This window comes from Lipophrys pholis (genome assembly GCF_963383615.2).
Source record: "Lipophrys pholis genome assembly, chromosome: 17".
In the NCBI taxonomy this organism is placed as follows: domain Eukaryota; kingdom Metazoa; phylum Chordata; class Actinopteri; order Blenniiformes; family Blenniidae; genus Lipophrys; species Lipophrys pholis.
In genome coordinates this window covers 13,337,554-13,356,897 of record NC_137643.1, presented here as the reverse complement: position 1 = coordinate 13,356,897, position 19,344 = coordinate 13,337,554, and the positions used below count along the sequence as shown (strand labels likewise).

At 41.3% G+C, this 19,344-nt stretch overlaps 2 protein-coding genes across 3 annotated transcripts in view; both read right to left on the bottom strand.

The window, feature by feature from the left end:
* The window catches only part of vps50 (VPS50 subunit of EARP/GARPII complex), a 90,598-nt gene extending 85,501 nt beyond the window's left edge, over positions 1-5,097 (bottom strand). For both annotated transcript variants that reach the window (XM_080484502.1, XM_080484503.1), the window contains exons 1-2: positions 4,947-5,097; positions 4,423-4,491 (exon numbers count right to left, since the gene is read on the bottom strand). In XM_080484502.1, coding sequence (XP_080340628.1) covers positions 4,423-4,491; positions 4,947-4,979 — 102 coding nt within the window. In that variant the 5' untranslated portion in view covers positions 4,980-5,097. The remainder of the gene's footprint in view (positions 1-4,422; positions 4,492-4,946) is intronic.
* A 2,760-nt stretch (positions 5,098-7,857) lies between these two features.
* Positions 7,858-18,968, bottom strand: hepacam2 (HEPACAM family member 2). The gene is made up of 9 exons (XM_080485520.1): positions 18,705-18,968; positions 13,751-14,110; positions 13,364-13,651; positions 11,396-11,689; positions 10,368-10,487; positions 9,910-9,931; positions 9,783-9,817; positions 8,883-8,956; positions 7,858-8,783 (listed from the first exon to the last, which is right to left on the bottom strand). The coding sequence occupies exons 1-9, from the start codon at positions 18,760-18,762 to the stop codon at positions 8,673-8,675; spliced, it is 1,362 nt and encodes a 453-aa protein (XP_080341646.1). The 5' UTR covers positions 18,763-18,968; the 3' UTR covers positions 7,858-8,672.
* Positions 18,969-19,344: the final 376 nt, after the last annotated feature.

The window sequence follows — 19,344 nt, the reverse complement described above, 5'->3', positions numbered from 1 at the left end:
CCCCAGTGCCCTGTGAGGGGAAAAGAAAAGAAAAAAAACACAAGCCGCTGTGACACTTTGATCAAATTTCCCTTTAAGGGACGAGGGACAAACAAACCACCCGTCACCCTCTCCGGCTCCGCAATTTCATGAAACCCTCGTCTCATTGTGGAAATTAGAAATCTATTTGCATCCGGAGAGCGGAACGTTTAACGAGCTTTATCAAAGAATCAAAGAGGATATCGGTCTGGAGTGCCGACTGAATGTAGAAACTCAAGCGCGGGACGTGGAGCAACCAGACAACACGGCAGTCTTGATAAAACAAAAAGAGGGAATAAACAATAGGAGGTTCATGGAAAATCCTGTGAGAAAGAGAGGAGACAAAAGCAGAGCCAATTATTTCCACTATGGATTCATTCATTAGATGAACAAATCAAAACCTCCTTGTTGTAATCAGCTCTGAATATGAATGCGGGTCTAATTGGGTGTATACTCTCGCCTGCTGTTAAACAAGGGCTTTAACACTGTTGTCTTTTGGGACATTAGGATACAATCATGCCTAACAGCACAATCAAGCCCTAAACACTGTTGACAGCTGCTGGTTTAGCACATGATAATGTTGCATTCTGTTAAAATCTTTCAATCCAGCGCATGAGTCCTACTCTGTGTCTGTGATCCCATGCAAATGGTTTTATCGTATGGCTGCAGAGCCAGGCCTTTGAACACATTATCACACAATAGCTGCCCTGATTGGGTTATTTAGCCACGATCTGAGACCCACCAAAGTGAGCCCACTCACAATGTCTATTTTGAACCCATGACAGGGTATTAAATTGCCCTCAGAAATTATACACTGCACATTGGAGGTGTCCAGATAATTATGTCAGAACTGTAATTTATGAGAATAACACAGTGTTATGAAGGTGATGCACTCTGCTTCTGTAAACTGATGTATTCCTGTGAGCGTGTCTGAAATGTCATCCGCACATTAAGGGTGACTCCTGCTGGTGGGAAATCGTTACTGCAAACAAGCTGCCCACGACTATAAGTTGAATGAAGCTTGTGAAACATTGATGGAACAAAGTCACATTAATGGGTCAGTTATTTTGATACTAAGACTGAGGATTTGTCAGACAAATGTAAAAATCAATGGCCATCTGGTTTCTCAAACACTAAAGTCCTAAAATCTGTAGATTTTTTTTTTCCAAGCCCAAAACTAAGACAGATTGATTATACCATCCTGTGAAATGGCAATTTAAAATGTATTCATTTCCATAATTTGTCAACATTTCCTTTATAAAATGGTGAAAAGGTACTCAGAGATCGTGATGACAGTGTTGAGTTAATTGTTTTGTCAGACAGTTTGAAGCCACAAAAGATGCCAGACAAAAATCACGCCATACAGTGTTTTGTTTATGTTGTCGCTGCTCATTAGTCAATCACCATCTAACCCTCAGGGGATCATCTGTCAATTATTAGTCCACGAGCATCGCCCACTTCTTCGGTGAGCCAGATGTTGCTGTCAGCTCCTGGAGGATGATAAATGTGCGAATCACGGCTACAATAGTTGGAAACACACCAACGCTTTCAATGAGTAAGTATCCGAATCATAATAACACAGGGTCGCCAAGCACCTTGGTCTCACTCTCCTACACAGAGCGGGGATGTAAATCATGCCGTCTGCAGCGGCCGTAATGACACACCGAGAGGATTACTCAACTTTAATCAACAACAAGGACTGTGGGTTTACAGAAGCAGGTCCGCGTGAGGACCTGTTTGATTCTCGTGTAAGCTGAGAGGCCCAACTCCAAAGTAAATGGAGGCAAAGCGTAATATCATCAAACAATGATGCCCTGTGTTTTGGTTGCACACACAATAGGCAGGTGTTTGCACTACATGCAGCTGAGTGGATTTATGGGTAATGCACACAAACATCCACCCTAACTAAGCGTTGGCCACTGTTTTTCTAATCTATCTTATGACGGCGCTGCATCCAGACACGGCAGGTGTGATAAGAACCAAAGCCACTCTGGGAACTTTTCAGGGCCTTACACCAAAAAAAAAAAAGAAAAGTGTCGGATTACAGCATATCCAGTTTGACCACGCCGCCCGATACCGATCCTGAAGGCAGGAGGAAGAAACCCACCCCGTGAAAATAAACACATTCGTCACCAGACACTGCCGTCTGCTCTCATCCAAGATCTAATTACACCTGGAGAATGAATAGCAGCTTATCTTATCTGAGACTGATCTCTGCCGCTGCATGTTTTTCTGCCTTCGCCAGTGTCTGAAAATCACTGCAGTGGCATGATAAAAATATCCTCAAACTATTAGAAGAATAATTCAAAACATTATTATGCGCCATGAGCGGAGGCCTTGTTTTGACAAAGAAATCAAATCTGTTAAGAGCTTTTCAAAAGGGACAGCCTGTGTTTATGATCGCTCATAACGCTCATGGATGAACGGGCAAAAAGAAATCTATTTCTTTTTCAGCTCTATCTTTAGCAGTCCTTTCAAATTCTGGAGCAATTATCCATGATACCACAGCAAAGCATGCCAAGAGAACAAAACTAGAGCTGAGTAAGACACTAAATCCCAGGTGATTACCACAAATATCACAGCAAAAATTTTATATTTTTTTTAATTAAAAGGGTTCAAGTTTGCTTGAAAATGAAAGTTATTCCAAAAAAAAGGGATGGTTAAGTCACCATCTATGGAACTATATACATTGAGCAGTTTTTTGTTTTCAAATGGTCCATTTTCAAGTAGTCAATTATATTTAGGGTTCTTTCTTGCAAATTACTTATCATACTGCAGGACATCAGTACTCAAAATTGTATATGATGTAGCAATAGGATTGTAGAACAGCAGCATATGCACACCATACATATGTATGGTGTGCATATGCTGCTTACATATACACCATACATATGCATCATTATTGTCATAGCAACAATGATGAGATAAGCTCTTTCCACTGTTACAGTCTTTAGTTGATAGTTGATGAAGATTCATTATTAATGTGATTAGTGGAACCCAAGAAGTACGTTGAATCATTTTAAATTCTGGGATGTAATTGATATTCAGTACACGAGGCATGTTGATGTTCCTATTTTGTTGTTTTCCCCATTCTATCTCTTAAACCTAATTTTATGTTGTCTTGTATTTTTTTCATCTTGAAGAATATTTAAATTCACAGTGCTACTTATTATACATGTTCAGGCCAGATTGAGGTGCGAACCAAAACAACATGTCTAATGTAATCGTTGAGTGTTTAGAGGGGCAGAAATTAAATGTCTAGTTCAATCGACCTGGCTGACATCAGCTCCCACCGGAAATAAATGGAGTTGGTCACCTTCCAAATGGTACTGAGCTACTTTAGTAGAAGGTCATCACTGCGAAGCAAAGTCACAGCAAAAACAAAGAACCAGCAGTGCATTGAGGTGTAAGTAAGTGACAATACATTATATGGAGCCAATCTGCGGTTTTGCTCTGCCCACTCCTGACAAATTCCATTTGTACAAGTGAATAATGACAAATGCTTCCTGTGACAAAGGATGACTAATTACATTTTCGAAGGCTGTCGTGCTGAAACAGTAAGATGCTTTTTCAGCAGACTATACTTCACACAGTTCAGGGAAAATTGATGTTTCCATCCATTCGAGTAAATGAAATGATGTCCTTCAATCTCTGTACATTAGAGTCTAAAAAATAGTAAGACAGTAGGTGTCATTTAATCAAAGCCATGAATGTCCACATAATGCTGTGCATAGTGGAGGATGCCCAGAAGCATACATCATTAACACAGCCTGCTGCATCAGTACTATTAACACCACCTCTTTAGGGTTTGTGTACTTCAAAATGAGCAACAAGCTGGACAAAAGTGTAAATTCATACGCAATAGTACATTTAAAATTGTAGAGATTTTGTTGAGTCACTTTGCAACAAACAAACCTTCTGCAAACTGAAAAATTTTGACATTTTATGACGTCTGTTGGTCAATGACTATTGAACCATGAACGACAACAGAGGGCAATCAAGGAAAACGAAGCCCAGTAAATTACATGCAAATTAGGTGGTAGTTGTACCTTATTGGTAGAGATGCAGTTTTGCCAACGTAGCTCTAATTGTATGAGCCAACCAGTTTAAACAACTTCAAAACATTATGAAGACTAGATTTAAGATATCTGGACTTGTTGAAACCTGAGACCCACATGAAGCCTACAAAAGGTGCAGGAATTATAATGTATGTTTCCACCATAACAATTTGATGACTATTGCACAGGGAAAGCAATTGACTGAATACCCAATAAGCATAACAATGACTATGAGAACAGCTCAGAGTGTATGACAGTGAGATACAGTAAAAGGTTATGGGAAGATGCTATGAACATGCATCAGGCCCCCACTTGACAGCAATGCCAGCCTTATTATGAGTTTTACCTTGCTGGGGATCCTCAGGTTCTCCACAGGACTCAAGTCTGCCATGCTCTCCTGGGGGCTTTTCAGGCCCTGTCAAAATAAAATCCAAGTCATACATTAAGTCAGTATGTGTTTTTTCTATTTGTAGCACGATCCCCATGTCCCGCAGTTTGCTGTCTATTGCCCCCTATACAGCATACAGCAGAAAGCGGAAGCGACGAGCAGATTAGTGTGGGAGATGTGTTGTGAAATATCACTACATGTGCAAACTGCAAACTTCCCGAATCGCCCAGTCTCCACTGTGATGCCATGTTGTTGTGCTCATCTTTACAGGCGAACTGGGCATATGGGAAAGGACAAGAGATAAGCAGGCCCTTCATGTGATTCAGTGAAGATTAAACTGACGTTAGTTCGCCTGAACGAGCCTTTTAATGAGCCACACGATGAGCTGTCAAGTTAGCCCCTTAGCTCCGTTAGCTGTCATGCTAGCTGCCTGCCAGACAGACCGCCAAGCAGCTCGGACTCCGCCGGCGTGGTTTGCTCACCTGACGGGCCATCAGAGACTTGATCTTCTGCATCGTAAGTCCTACTCGTGTCCGTGGGCAGACTGACTGAAGACTCAGTTTTGTGTTGCTGTCAACTATGCGGCTCCATCACTACGAGGAGGAAGCCATGGTTGACTGTCACGTGACCGGGAAGGCAGGCACAGACACAGTGAGGCATTCTGGGAGATGTAGTTTTTGCTGCGTGTGCACGCTGTAACGTGATAACACTGTACACACAAACTGAAAATATATGAGTGACACTGAGACTCCTTGTTGTTCAGTTGTGAGAGAATAAAAAAACAACAATAACAAAATATTTTGAAAAAAAATGCCTCAAAAAGGAGTGTAAACTGTTAACGCGATAGGTGCATAATTGCCACACACCACTGGGTGGTAGTAAATTAACAGAGACAAAAAGGGTATATAGAACATTATACAGACAGACAGACAGACAGACAGACAGACAGACAGACAGACAGACAGACAGACAGACAGACAGACAGACAGATAGACAGATAGATAGACAGATAGATAGATAGATAGATAGATAGATAGATAGATAGATAGATAGATAGATAGATAGATAGATAGATAGATAGATAGATAGATAGAAAGGATGCATTCTTAAAATGCACTATACGATTTTAATATGCCAAAGTACCACCAGCATGAACGAATTCATATATACAAGGGCATATATGAAATTGATAAATGATTGCATGTTAAATTTTAACAAAAGATAAAACGCAGCAGTCCCACGCCGGGCGCCACCTTCCTGTGGGCTCACCACCTGCAGGAAAGGTTCTTAATCGGTGCAATGTGATCTGGGTGACAGTGTTCAGACTGCCACCCCCGAGACCCGGAAACGGATAAGCGGGAGAAGATGGATGGATGGATGGATAAAACGCAGCTCTGAATTTATACACACTTTATTATATGCTATACACAAGAACAGAAGTGTTGAATAGCTAACAGATGGAATACAGTAAAATAACAAGAGGCACAAAAATGTCTGTACATAAAGTGCCCTGAGGTTTATAGAGTTCGATTCCTCACACAAAGTTTGTACCGTGTATGTTTGCTGTTGTCCTCATCTTTCATTTGATTTGGGTCCTATTTCTGAGTCCAACTGTTTAGTAAACTACGTTCACTTCAATAAGCAAGAGTAGCCATGCCATGAAATGACAGCAGTGCCATGTAGTTCAATCTCTGCCAAACAAGCAATTAGACCTAACACTGCACTGTGAACTGTTCCAAATAATTACAGAAACGATGCAGCCAGACTAATTCATCTTGGTCTGTAATTGTCCCTTTAGGTGTTATGTCAAGCAGCTCTTGATTAAATGCAGACAGCATGCAGCAGACAGCAGGTACCGTGAGCTCTAGTTCCTGGTTAATGATGCCTCGGGCTATTTCCCAGTCAAATGAAAGGTGAGGTCGCTCTCCTCAGGTGAATTTACTCCACTGTTGTTTGTTAGGCACTCATCCACAGTGTGGATCCTCCCTTAAAGCATACACTGAGGCGGAACAGATGGCAGCCCCTACCCGGAGATGCCACCACAAAGACACGGCACACACAGTTGGGCAGTTCAGAAGCTATTTTTAGAGCTGGATTTAATAAACTACTTGTTGTTATGCAGGGCAGCATTATGATCAGCCACACTTTATAATGCAAGATGAGAGAAGAGGATCATCTTGACTTTTGACACATAATTGATCAATTGAAGAGTCATAGAATGACAAAGAACTATTTGTAAGGTTATCATTATGTGCCAATGATATAAAATTGAAAATATGTTGGTTTTTCTGTAATGGGGATTATTCTTAATAGGCTTTTGAAACTTTGTTTTTTTTAGGGGGGGAAATCCATCAAGTATTAATCATTTTGTATTTTAATTAAATCAAATGTATTTAGATGTTTAATTTGTTGTGACTTGACTAAAGCACTCAGCATGGGACAGACGTAACGAGGAGGCAGCAGGATGTTGGTAGTGAGTTGCATCATACTAGAAACAAATGCCCCTCTTCGGAAATAAGACATCCGAAGGTTATGGGGAACAAAAGAGATTCATCCCTGGTATATAGTTACTTTTCCAATCGCGGTGATTTATGCCTGTTTCCCCTGTTCTCCTAAATACTTTGTCATCTCGGAGCTTGTTGGCATTGCTTTTCTCGACACAGACACATGCAAACAAGACTAAAAACTAATGGGAATGTTAATTGGTCATTTCTTCGACTTGACCTTGGAAATTTTAACCTGTATCGAGCAGGAAACCAGCCCTTCCTCCTATTCCTAACCATCAAAACTAAGTAACCTTGACACTGACCCTATATTGTCTAATAGTAACCCACCTATGAAAACATGAAAAATGTATAGGGGCTTACAGACCGATAGAACAATGTATGTGCTGTATATAAACTTAGAGAAAAAAGACGCTTGAATGCTCTTATCCGCTCGTGACAAGATGTCAGCAGGAGCGAGTGGAGGGCACGCTGCCACATGCTGAACCATCCGTCTGTCGCTGCCTGTGTCTTCATCACGCCAGGTATACAGCATACCAAGACAACGGGCCTCGGAGAAATAGGCACACGGCAACAGTTTCTGCAGTGATGAATTCGACTAGTTCAGAAGAGCGATCGCAGCCAAGACATCAGACAAAGACTGACTGTGAAGCAACAGAACAACTGACAGCTTTGCTGGCTTTTGCTTTTCTTTCTTTCTCTTGTTTTTTGTGAGGGTGTGTGAATGAACAAGTGTTCATTTCCAGTCATTGCTTCTTATCACCTTCCTATGAAGACAAGGCAAACACAAAGAGTAATATAACCGAGATACAAAAAAAAGAACTAAAGAGTGAAGGGCATTATTGTCTCGGTTTGGTTGTCGGCAACAAAAGCATATTTTTAAAAGAGGGAAGTAGTAAACAGTTATATCTTTAATAAAGTACAAAACAAACATGTGAATGCAAACTGTACAAATATTTACTGTTTCTTTATGATTTTTCATGGTTGAGCAATTCACAATGACTTCTGTTGAGCGGGGGAGGGGGGGGGGTGGAATGCTACATTTGGGGAAATGGGGGGAAAAGGAAAGCAGGAGGAATAAATAGACTAAACCAAAACAAAGTGATAGACTATAATGTTTGAAGATTTAGCAAAATGATCTGTGTGTACAGTATTTACAATTGACCTGAATAAATTTCATACAAGAAAAAAACATTCATTGCAACGCTTCTCACAAAACATACTTTTAGCCGGAAATATTACAATAGAAAGTTATTATTAATGATAAATCAGCGTTGAAAATAATACACATTTAACTGATAAACAAAGTATTGTATTTTGAGCATCTTGTTGGTCTTCGACATAACTTGCATGGTTTAACAGGCTCGTTTCTTTTAAAACAAAAGATAGTTGTTGTTTTTTAAAAAAAAAAGCAAGATAGTTCCATCTTCATTCAAACTTTCACATGAGAAATCCAAACAAACATTCATACATTGTCATCTCACAGTAGTGTCAGCAGAAGACAGTGAAGATCTGTCTTAGACTTAATGACAGCAGTGCATGATCAGGTTGTGTGTTCACACAAATCTCCTTCATCCCTTGTTGTGCAAAAAAAAAAAGAAAAAAGAAGCTGGGCCACCAAAATCAGTGCTTCACACTCTGGCAACACAGACCCAAGAAAATAAAGCTGAACATGAGTCTCCATGGTGAAACGAACACTTCAGGTTACTTCAGCAGACTTTGACTCGGGGTTTCAGGAACGTGCCGGATCACATCGTAAATGGTGGTGTGGATATCCTGAATTGACTCGAGGCGGGCCAGAGACCTGCACGATGCCTGGTTGGAAAGAAACAGAGATTAGGATATTTCTTTTAAAGTAAACATACGTGCTTCTTTATGTGTTTGTGTTTAGTCGGTGTGCAAAATGTGAATTACCTGTGCAGATTCAGATTTCCCAGGTATGGAGACAAACTCGTAGATTCCAAAGTCTTCTGTTGCGTCCTCGTGACCTGTTAGCACATAATGTTTTGTTTATGCCATCAAGCTTTACGGTGATTTGGAGTAAATTACAGAACAATGAAGGTTAGAGCTACTGTGAAGATGATAACTTCTTTTTTACTTGAAGTTCCAACAATCTTAAGCTTGCTTACTTTAGAAACCAAAGATTATTGTTGCATCGTCCTATTGTAGAAGTGTGAGGAGGGCCTACAGAGTTTTAGGGGGATTTACCATTAAATTCTCTTCATCTGAGAAGATTTTGCTTTACTTTATTGTATAATTTGTTTGTGTGATATAAAGTGGACATACCATCCTAAATATGGCAAATGGGTTGATTGAATTATGCCACGTTCATTTCTGTACTTAGAAATTCATTTAGTTGGTGTTGATTGTGATGGTGATGTTTCGATATTCTTGCAGCTGAGATTCTGTTTGATTTGACTTGTAACATCACTACATCTATACTTGCATTTTAAAGGGTTAACTAAAAGTCATTTTAATACAAAGCAATACATAGAGTTTAAAAGTATTTATTATTTTACCCCAAAACATCTCAAATGGAATGTAATAATATAAAATACAAATGTAATGGAAACTATTTAGAATAATAAAATAAGTTGTTTGTTAAATTTGAGAGGATGTCACTAAAACTTCAAATTGAAGGCATATAACTATGACATGTTTTTTTTTCTTTTCTTTGCCTATAGAGCCCACTGGCCATTACTAATTAACATTTTATGATGTGAAGAATAATGTAAGACCAACGTCCACACAGGAGCACATTGCATAGCGAAGTCATGCTGAAGGAAACATAAGCACATAAAAAGGATATTTTACCTGAACGATGTGGTCTTTTCTGCTCTGTGAATGGTCTGTCAATAAGAGCCAAAGACAGAAGTTACCCAAAGCTTATGGACCGATTGAAGCGTCGTGCACGTTTTCATTTCATACTAAAGTCTCTTACCTGTTGTAGATGCACATGAGCACTGTTGAAAAACAGAAAAGGCAGAATGAATTGTTGACAAATGTACAGATGAAGATGTTTGACATTTCTTTCAAGTTCGTTACATTTAAGATTATTTCCGCTATTGAGAGGCTTGTTGCAGCAAACTATTTTATCAACCTAAAAACTAGGGCGTTTGAATGCAGGATTTCACATTTAACATTATGTGAGGCGCTGAAGAAAGGGGGATTAAGAATACGGTTGTTGCATCCTGGTCCTGGAGGGCCACTGGCTTTCAAATATAAAACACACATGGCAGTATTTTACAGAGATTTAATATATATATATAAAAAAAAAATTAAAAAAAACAGCAATCCCTCAGGATGGTGGCCCTCAAAGAAAAAGATTTGACACCACCACTGATATGTGGCAGAAAAACAACATGACAAAGCAAAAAGAAAAGGAAGATGCTGTCTGACCTCTCTTAGGATGGCAGTTTCTCCTGAGGAAGAAGAGCAGCATACAGCCGATGACAAACAAAGAGCAGACAGTGATGACCGCCAGATGAGACACCGATTCACCCGCCTGGATGTGCTTCTCTTTCCGTGTTAGTAAACAAGAGAAGAAAAGGCTTGATATGAGCGGTACATAAATCGAGATATGACTGTATAGGGTTACATGTTTTGTGTGTCTGAATTAGTAATGTGCAATATAATGTCAACAACTATGTACAAGAACATTTCGTACAGGTGGATGTTCTTCAAAGGCTCGATCATGTGGATGTTTTCATTATTTTCTCTTGCACGTTCATCAAAATTACATTTTCTACTTCTAAAACTATCTTCAGAAGTATCTGACTCTCTAATATCGGAGTCACGTGTTGTGTATGTATGTAACATGATTGTAAAAAGTTGGTACAATTGTCGTCCCGAGAAGATTCTTTCGATAAGTTTATGAGAGATTTAGACGTCCATCAAAATATGATGAATGAGAAGACTTGTGTTGACTCCATAAACAGCATTTTAAATCATGTTCAGCGTCAGTAGAAATTCTAATGTGCCTTTCTCAGTATCTCCAAGACAACATATCTATTTTGAAGATCAGCACACAGGCGAACTCCACATGCTATAAAACTTAGTCAACAAACACAACAGCTGTTATCCACTGTTGACTTTCCCAGCCAGTGAACTTTAATAGAGGCAGCAGACGTTGGATCCTAGCAACAAAGATAAAACCATGCATATTTCATCTTATAACTATAATCTGCTTTTTTTTTTTCTTTTTTTTTTAACCTCTCAGCTGTTTTGCTCCAGCTCCAGTAGCTTATCTGCCTGACTGTTCTCAAAGCCAGCCAGTGTTTGTCATTTTGGCAACATGTATTTCTCAAAGCCCACCACACTCAATTGCTTTTGGCACGACAAACTGTTTACACAGTGTTTATCTCAGAAGACTCCCAAAACCCTACCCACGCTCTGCTCCCTTCGGCCACGTTCCACCCTCTGCCCACCTGTTCCTAAGCTGGCCACCACCAGAGTGAACTGCGCCTCGTCTTGCTTCTGCGTCACATTGTTGAACGCACGGCACAGGTACTGTTCCGCCTGGGCCAGCTTGAAGGAGCGCACTTCCAGCCACGGGCCCTTGTTGATGACCTGGGTCGTGTTCTTGGAGAGCCAGACGTAGCTGTTGGGGGGGTTGGAGTCGGCCTGGCATTTGAAGAAGACCTGCTCTCCGGGGTTGATGGTGAACACCTCCCCTGTCCGCAGGCCCTGGACGGAGCTCACCTCCAGATTGTAGGGGCCATCTGTGTGGGGCGACAGCGGGTCAGGAAACATTTCAGTTGATTGTAGGGATACTGCTACACAAATCTCATTGTCTTGTACAGTGGACAGAGGCAGGGAAGAAGAAAAACATACAAAAAAAGGGACTAACTTATCGGCCCTTCCCTCTGTGGAGTGTCCATGTTCTCCCTGGGTGCCGGTTTTCTCATTATGAGTATAATTTGAGGTTGCCGTGAACACCAATTTTTAAAATGTCAGTACCATCGGAGATCAGTGAAATCAAACCAATGTACTACTAGGCCATATTAGTGCTGTCAGTGTGTGGGACTTGTGCGGGTGGACGAGAGCGTCGCCGAATGTGTGCTGGCATACGACATGCAACAGAGACACCACGCTACTCGTCATTAGGAAGAAAGAAACATTTTCAAATTTCTTTTCCAACACAGTTACAGTAATCCAGGCAAACTCTTCCAAATACCAAGTGAGTGACAGAAAAGTTCTTACGTAACTTCATGTAAGATACGTCGTGTTTTCTGTGGAGCTACAATTTTATTACCCATAATGTCACATCATCACTTGTCATAAACTGACGGCTTTCTTGAAACAAAAGCCTTCAGAGAAAAGAAATGCTAATGACATGACTGATTCTTTCCTGGCTGCAGGAACAAAACCTTGCAATTTTACTTTGTGTGCGTGCTAAGATCCATCCATCGATCCAGTTTCTATGACAACTCAGGCTCATGGTGGGGCTGCAGACAATCCCACATCACAATGGGCGAGAGGCAGGGTACACCGCCGGCAGGTCGCCAGGGTAGACACAAATACACATTCACAACTTGAGAACACCAGTCAATCCAACGACCATGTCTTTGGTATGTATTAGAATGAGTATTTGAAGCACCTGCACAGGAATAACATGCAAACTCCACACAGAAAGCCCATGAGCCTGGAAATTGTGAGTGAAATATTTAACTACAGAATTCTTATTCTCGAGAAGATCCCCGCTATGATTTCACAAGGACTGGTTTGCGATTGGCTGGTTTTCAGTTTCACCTAACAAAAGACCAGTGAGGTTTATCAGAGCATCTACACCCTTCATGGCAGAACAGGCGAGCACTGTGAGATAAGTCAGCTCTTATGCAAATAATATCTCATAAGAGCCACGTGCTTTCGGCCGTCTGTAAGGCTGAGCTCACAGATTTACATAGTTCAGAATATACCTAGCGCGTGTGTGTGACGGGAAAAAATTGAGTATGTGAGTCGCCATTATGATATTCTTTACAATTCAGAGGAAAAAAAAGATCTTTAACAGTTTACGAGAATTTACTGCAATGGACTTTGTCATGATGGAAAATCCAACTTAATGTGCATAAAGGTAAACAAATGTCAAATGAAACTGCTGTATAAGGAAATCACAGAATTATTCTGGTGCATCAAAGTCCACTGAAAAAGCAGCGAACTATCTGATGTTAATATTCACCACTAATAAAACCGTGTTTTGACATTTAAGAGGTGGAATTAATGGAGGAAAAAGGCTTAGAAAAAAACCTAGACCAGAAATCAGCAAGGACCAATAACATTTCCTCCAAAAGTTCAACGTGGCTGGTCTGATGCCAAATGTGTTGAACTATGTTGATCTATGTTGGTCATATGTTGGTGATCTACGTTGGGGGAAACGGGCAGACTTGTTTACTCACAGTAGACATTGAGATCCAGACTTCTGCTGTCCTCGCCCCGGCTGACAGGGTTGCTGGCCACACATCGATAGGTTCCCTTGTCCTCTTTTTTCACGGGGCTGATTAACAGTGTTGAGTTGCCTCGGGAGAAGTGGTACCTCTCACTGGGAACCAGCGACACATTATTCCGGAGCCACTGGAACACAACCCGTGTTCCTTTCCCAACCGAACAAATCCACGTTACATTCGCCTTATCCTCAACAACCGCATGCGATGGGCTCTTTTCTATGACTGGAGTCGACACAGGGACTGAGAAAAAAACCAAGAAAAAAACGTTTAATGTGGAGCCCTGTCTCGTAAACATTATTAAACTCTTCAACAAATAAATGTTAAAACATGAGAACTCACCGTCCACTGTAACATTAACACTTCTCTCCTCCTTGATGACCTGTCCGGTTTTGTTGTGAAACTCTATGTTGAGGCTCAGATGATACGTCCCTTCATCGCCCTGGTTTAAGTTCTGGATCAGCAGAGAAATGTTGGGTTCTCTGAAGAGGACGCGGTTGCGGTATATCATGTCAGTGATTGCAGTTTCTTTGGTAAACGTCACCAATGTGGTCCTGGTGCCGCTGAGCCTTGTGTGAGACCAGGTGCCCTGGATCTCAGCGTCTTCCAGTGGAAAGAGAGTCTCCACAAACAGGAACAGCGGGTTCCCTTCAATGCCACGATGAACCAGAGAGGGCATGTGTATGTATTCAGAGCTGACCTCTGCAGTGGAAAGAGTTGGAACAACACAGAGTTAAAGTACAGTTACTGTGAGGTTCTCTCAAATATCAGACTTCATTCAGTACAAGCTTGTTTCGGACAGCATGCACTCATCATTTTACAACCCCTTCATCCATCTTCTATAGTGCTCAGTCCAAGTCCGAATCACAGTGGGCTGCAGCCAATTCCTGAATAGCTCAGCAGCCCATCACAGGACTAACTCTCCTTTTTACACCTACAGGCAATATAGAGTGACTAGTGAACCTCAAAACGCATTTTTTTTGGCCCATGAGAGAAAATCAAATTGGCCAAAGAAAAATTCTGCACTTGAAGGCCTCGTCAGATTCCTCATCATCATCACACTATGGAAACCACGTTACATTATTATAGAGCTAGATAATGAATATTATAATTCAGAACTGTAAATGTTACCAGAGTCTTTATTTTTCGGGAATTGTCTCTGTCTCATTTGTTCAAGGTTCAGGTCTGATTCAGGTCTTTTCTCAGTCTGTTTGGTTCATAAGACTTCTTTGCTCTTACTGTCTGGCTCACCTTGACTGTCACGTCTCCATTCTTTCCGTATGAGTAAGTATCTGTGTTTTATCTTTGGTCTGTCTGTTTAGTTTTTAATTTTTGATCTTGTCTTGACAGAAGCAGTATTTGTGATTTCTGGATAACCTGCTGCACCTTCAGTTAGTTTCCCACACTCTGAACATTATTATCATGTTATACCTTGAAATCAGTGTGCGTTTCATGTGTTTTGACAAAATGGGCAAATGAAAGGAGATCGTTAATTCCAGTCCAACATCGTTTACTTCCTCAGACAAATAAAAAGACTGCATGATCCTGAGTCTGATTTTTAAACTTGAATGACTTTGTGGTGGCAGTTTTTCAATTTGTATGAACATCTCTGATGGAGTGGATTTGGTATCCATTTGGAGCTGTCTCATTTCACTGTTTTTAATTACTGCCAACTTCTGTGGTGAATAATTCTGAGCTGCTAAATGTTCCACTGTGCCCATTACAGTTGCTACCTTTGTGTGGCAAAGCATCCATTCAAATTATTACTGCTTGTATAAATAAGAACATAGATCAACAGTATTTCACATACATTAGACACTTCGTGAAACTACTTGAGTACTCCATTGTGATGTGGAAGAGAGGCCAAATATCTGCAATATCTATTTATAAAGTGCCGATCAGCTTAACACCTGATAGACAATATGAATATACATGCAAAGCTGGAACATAAATATTCTGGAGCAAAACTGAGCATCCAGAAATGTATCCTACCTAGTGAGGATGTCTTGAGTGAAACACTAAAACATTCATTTTAAGGTGGTTTGGAATCTTAGTCCAAACTGAGTGAATCACATGAAAAATAGGGCAAGCCCCCATGTTGAGTTTTATCATTCTGCACTGAATAGGAGCAATTACTGCAGAGAAAAGAATGACGAAGAGGACAAACTAAAAAGTGTGGGTTTCTTCAATGCTGCGCCAAGACAATCATTAATGGATTTTGACAACAACGAAATATTGCTATTCTCAATTTGCATTCTTACAATGAAGTCTTGTCATGTTGAGGCACAGCCTATTGAACTGAGTCCTTGGTTGGTGGCCATATTATTCACAGTGCAGGCGTCTCTCTTTACTCCTTGGAGCTACTCTACAGATCCCTGTTGTGTTTTCAAGAGGACGTCCGGAGATTTCCAGTGATGCAGCATATGTTTTACTGGGATTCTGAACCACGAATTGAAAAGGAAATTGCAAAAACAGAAAATCATCGAGCACCACTTTGTCTTTAAATTATTTTGAATATGACCAAAAATGACAAACAGCAACTGAGACGGCAATAGACACCACCTGTTGTATTATCCAAGGCTGCGTTGCATATTAATCACTGTTAATTAGTAAGCAAAAAAAATAAAGAAAGAAAGAATACGGTTATAATTTAATGAATTTACCACTTTAAAATGCCTTCCTTGAGAAGTTACTTGTGCTTTGCTGTTAGTTGCCTCTCATATTGAAGATGTCTTAATAAGGCGCTCGTGGCTGAATTGTTGTGACACATCAGCTGACAGCACTGTGTGGGGCAGTGGAAGAACTGAGTCATTCATTAGGCTCAGCTGAAGTTTACATGGTCAATTGGAAGTCAGATGGTGGCACAAAAACATTGATTTGGTCTGCATGAGTCAGTCACTCTTAGTGTTTCAAATTTTCAAAGACAGGCCCTCAAGTGGGGGGGGGGGGGTATGTAATTCAGGTATGCAGTACTGAACACCTGTTCTTGAAGGAATGAATAATTAACTATCAACATGCAGACATGTCTTATGACGGTAATCTAATTGGGGGTGCGATAAGCCCACCGAAACTTCTGTTAGAACCGTGTTATTTATCTAATTAAAAAAAAATTGAATAAAAAATCTGATACTGGCGCAAAACTGTCAAAAGTAATAGAGTTAATGTTACACATTACTTTACGACAAGTTATTTTCAACACAGACGTTAACACAGGAAAAATATCCCCAATCCAACAAGCCAATTGTGTGGGGCCAACAAGCAACTTCATTTGACGAAAGAAAGTCACTTGCGTTTTGACAGTCTCGTCAAATAATCTGCATCCTAGTCTTCAAACTGTCCAGGTCCTGAAAATGTAGTAAAGTTAATATTGACCCAGCTCCCTACAGAGTTGTTGTCAGACAAGAATGAGGCTTCTCTCTGATCCACACTCGTCCCTGAACAAACGTCCGGGCTGTTCGAGGTAACTACAACTGTTGATCTGTTGCACCTTGCAGTGTGTTTATTCTGTGCCTGGTTGCCAGGGAAGTTTGTTCGCTGGCTACAGGAACCAAAAACAAACGATATAACAAGTTATCGATGTTTTGCTGTGACAACTACAGATCTGAGCGAAATGCTTTGACTGAATTAAAATAACACCATCTGTTAGTTAGTGATTTTTAAATCATTGAATTTATTCTGGTCTGAAAGGCATCTTTCTTCTGAGATGTGACCCATGCTCGTTTGACATTTTAAAGTTAAAAAGTGAGGCGAAACGCTGGCGTCTGAGTGGATGCCAGGTTGAGTTAAGCAGCAGCATGTGAGTAGGCAGCGCTACTGTGAAACAAACTTACTAAAACCTCACAGTTTTTTGTTCATAGTAATCTCCTTCTCACTTCTGTCTCTGAAACTTCTCTCTTTCTGTTTCAGATGCACAGATTGACAGGATAATAGTCATGACAAACTGTTATGTTGTTTTCCTTTTCTCTTTTCTTTTTGACACACAACAAGTGGGGAAAAGTAAAGTTTGAGTTTTCCTTCTAAACCTATGTTATTCCTTTACATGTCTACTGGTCAGGCAGGTCTCTGTGGACTCAGTGCCAATGTTGTTGATTACAATAGATCCTCTGTGTGTCTGCTGTTATGTCCTAAATAATACAACCATTGCGGACGTTCTTGCAGCACGCTCCAGACGAACTGGCCCTCCGGCCGGGCTCTTTGTCCGTAAGTGTGTGTGTGTGTGTGTGTGTGTGTGTGTGTTTGTGTGTGTGTGTGTGTGTGTGTGTGTGTGTGTGTGTGTGTGTGTGTGTGTGTGTGTGTGTGTGTGTGTGTGTGTGTGTGTGTGTGTGTGTGTGTGTGTGTGTGTGTGTGTGTGTGTGTGTCAGTAGCAGGCGTGTGCCTGTGTTTACACCAGCTGAGAGCCGAGGAAGAGGTTGAGGGAGAAGCCCGCTCCTTCACTGTTGTCCCCAAACACTATGCATATTGTTGTGGTGATAGAGAGGAGATTACTATGACAATGGGCCATCTTTAGTTCAGTAGCCATGCCCACACACATAGATTCAAACAGCTACATGTGGAGACCCACAAGCACCTGCTTCTTATCACCCTCACACACATCCAAGCTGTTTGGATACTAAATAAAGTCAGCGGGTGCGTGTCCCAATGCCAACATCTCCTATTCGTTGTCAGATCGGACAAATTGAGCTCCTCAAGGAGGGTTAATGATAGAAACATCAAAGCAGGGGACAGTCGGCTTTTCAGACACTTGTTCTGTTCGATTTATCTTCCGGCTTGAGCGCACGTACATGTTATGTCTGAGTGACAGAGCTGTGGTTGAGGTCACTTCTCCTTTCCACTGACCCCGTCTGTGTGCCTTGACTTCCAGCAAACAGGAGAAGAGCTAATTCTGTAAAGTCACGCAGTGGTGACTATGGAAAGAACATGCAAAACAACCATGGAGAGACTGCAGAAGAAGCACAAGACTCGACTGAAAAGAGATTGGAGAGGAGACAAAGTGCTTGTGGAACAATTATAGTTTCAAGTAAGAAGATTCTATTCTATAAAAAGCAAACGCCTTGGAAAGACTTTTTGTGCCAGCAATTACCGATTTCTCTGCCGTTCCAATTTTGCAACCCGGTTTCACAAGTTCTTCTCAAAAAACGAATCCATCACAGATGAGAGATTTACATAAACATTCTTGTACTGCCCACCGCAATCAAACTTCCTTGACTCACCCCTCAGTTTTACCTCACAGCCAAGCAAAGACAGCAGCCTTGCTGCATCAAAACAACACTGTCAACTCCAGCGCCGCGTCACTCACCTGTCAGGGTGAAGAGAACAGAGCAGACGTACAGCGCTGTTCTTCTTGTGGCCTCCATGGCATCTTACCCTCTGGAGATTCTGTGGGACGTCTGACAGGCAAACGGTGAGTGCAAGGATGTAAGACGGAGGAGAGGACTGGAAGAGAAAGAGGTGGTGGTGAAGAAGGAGGAGGAGGACAGTGAGGAGGAGGAGGAGGAGGAGGAGGAGGAGGAGGAGGAGGAGGAGAGAAATGTGACTGGTTGTGGCGACAACATTTGCCAGTGAAATGAGAGGAGCTTGCTTTCCTGCACGCAGTTACAGACTCCTCCCATGTGACACCGGGAGTAAGAAGAGGTCCACCTGGCAGAGGCACAGCACAGTATCATCATCATACATACATGCACCGAGCGGCCCCGAGGGTGAGGATTTCACTGTGTCGAAGAGAATCCGAGATGCGAAACTGTAAGAGGATAGCTGAATGGAAAGTGCTTCTTTACATTATGACACACCAGCTGTCGACGCGCTCAGACCTCCGGGCTGTGAAACACAGCTTTTGACCGTTAACATCAGAGTTCGGCAGAGTTACAGAGCTTCCAGGGGGCAATCAGCTCCTCCGTCTTCAATGATTTTGTCAGTTTTTAGAATACGAGAACAAAATA

Coding starts and splice junctions, on each gene's coding strand:
- hepacam2 (XM_080485520.1), bottom strand. CDS start 18,762: ATGGAGGCCACAAGAAGAACAGCGCTGTACGTCTGCTCTGTTCTCTTC. Junction 14,111..18,704: donor TGTTCTCTTCACCCTGACAG/GTGAGTGACGCG, acceptor TTTCCACTGCAG/AGGTCAGCTCTGAATACATA. Junction 9,818..9,909: donor CTCATGTGCATCTACAACAG/GTAAGAGACTTT, acceptor TCTTATTGACAG/ACCATTCACAGAGCAGAAAA.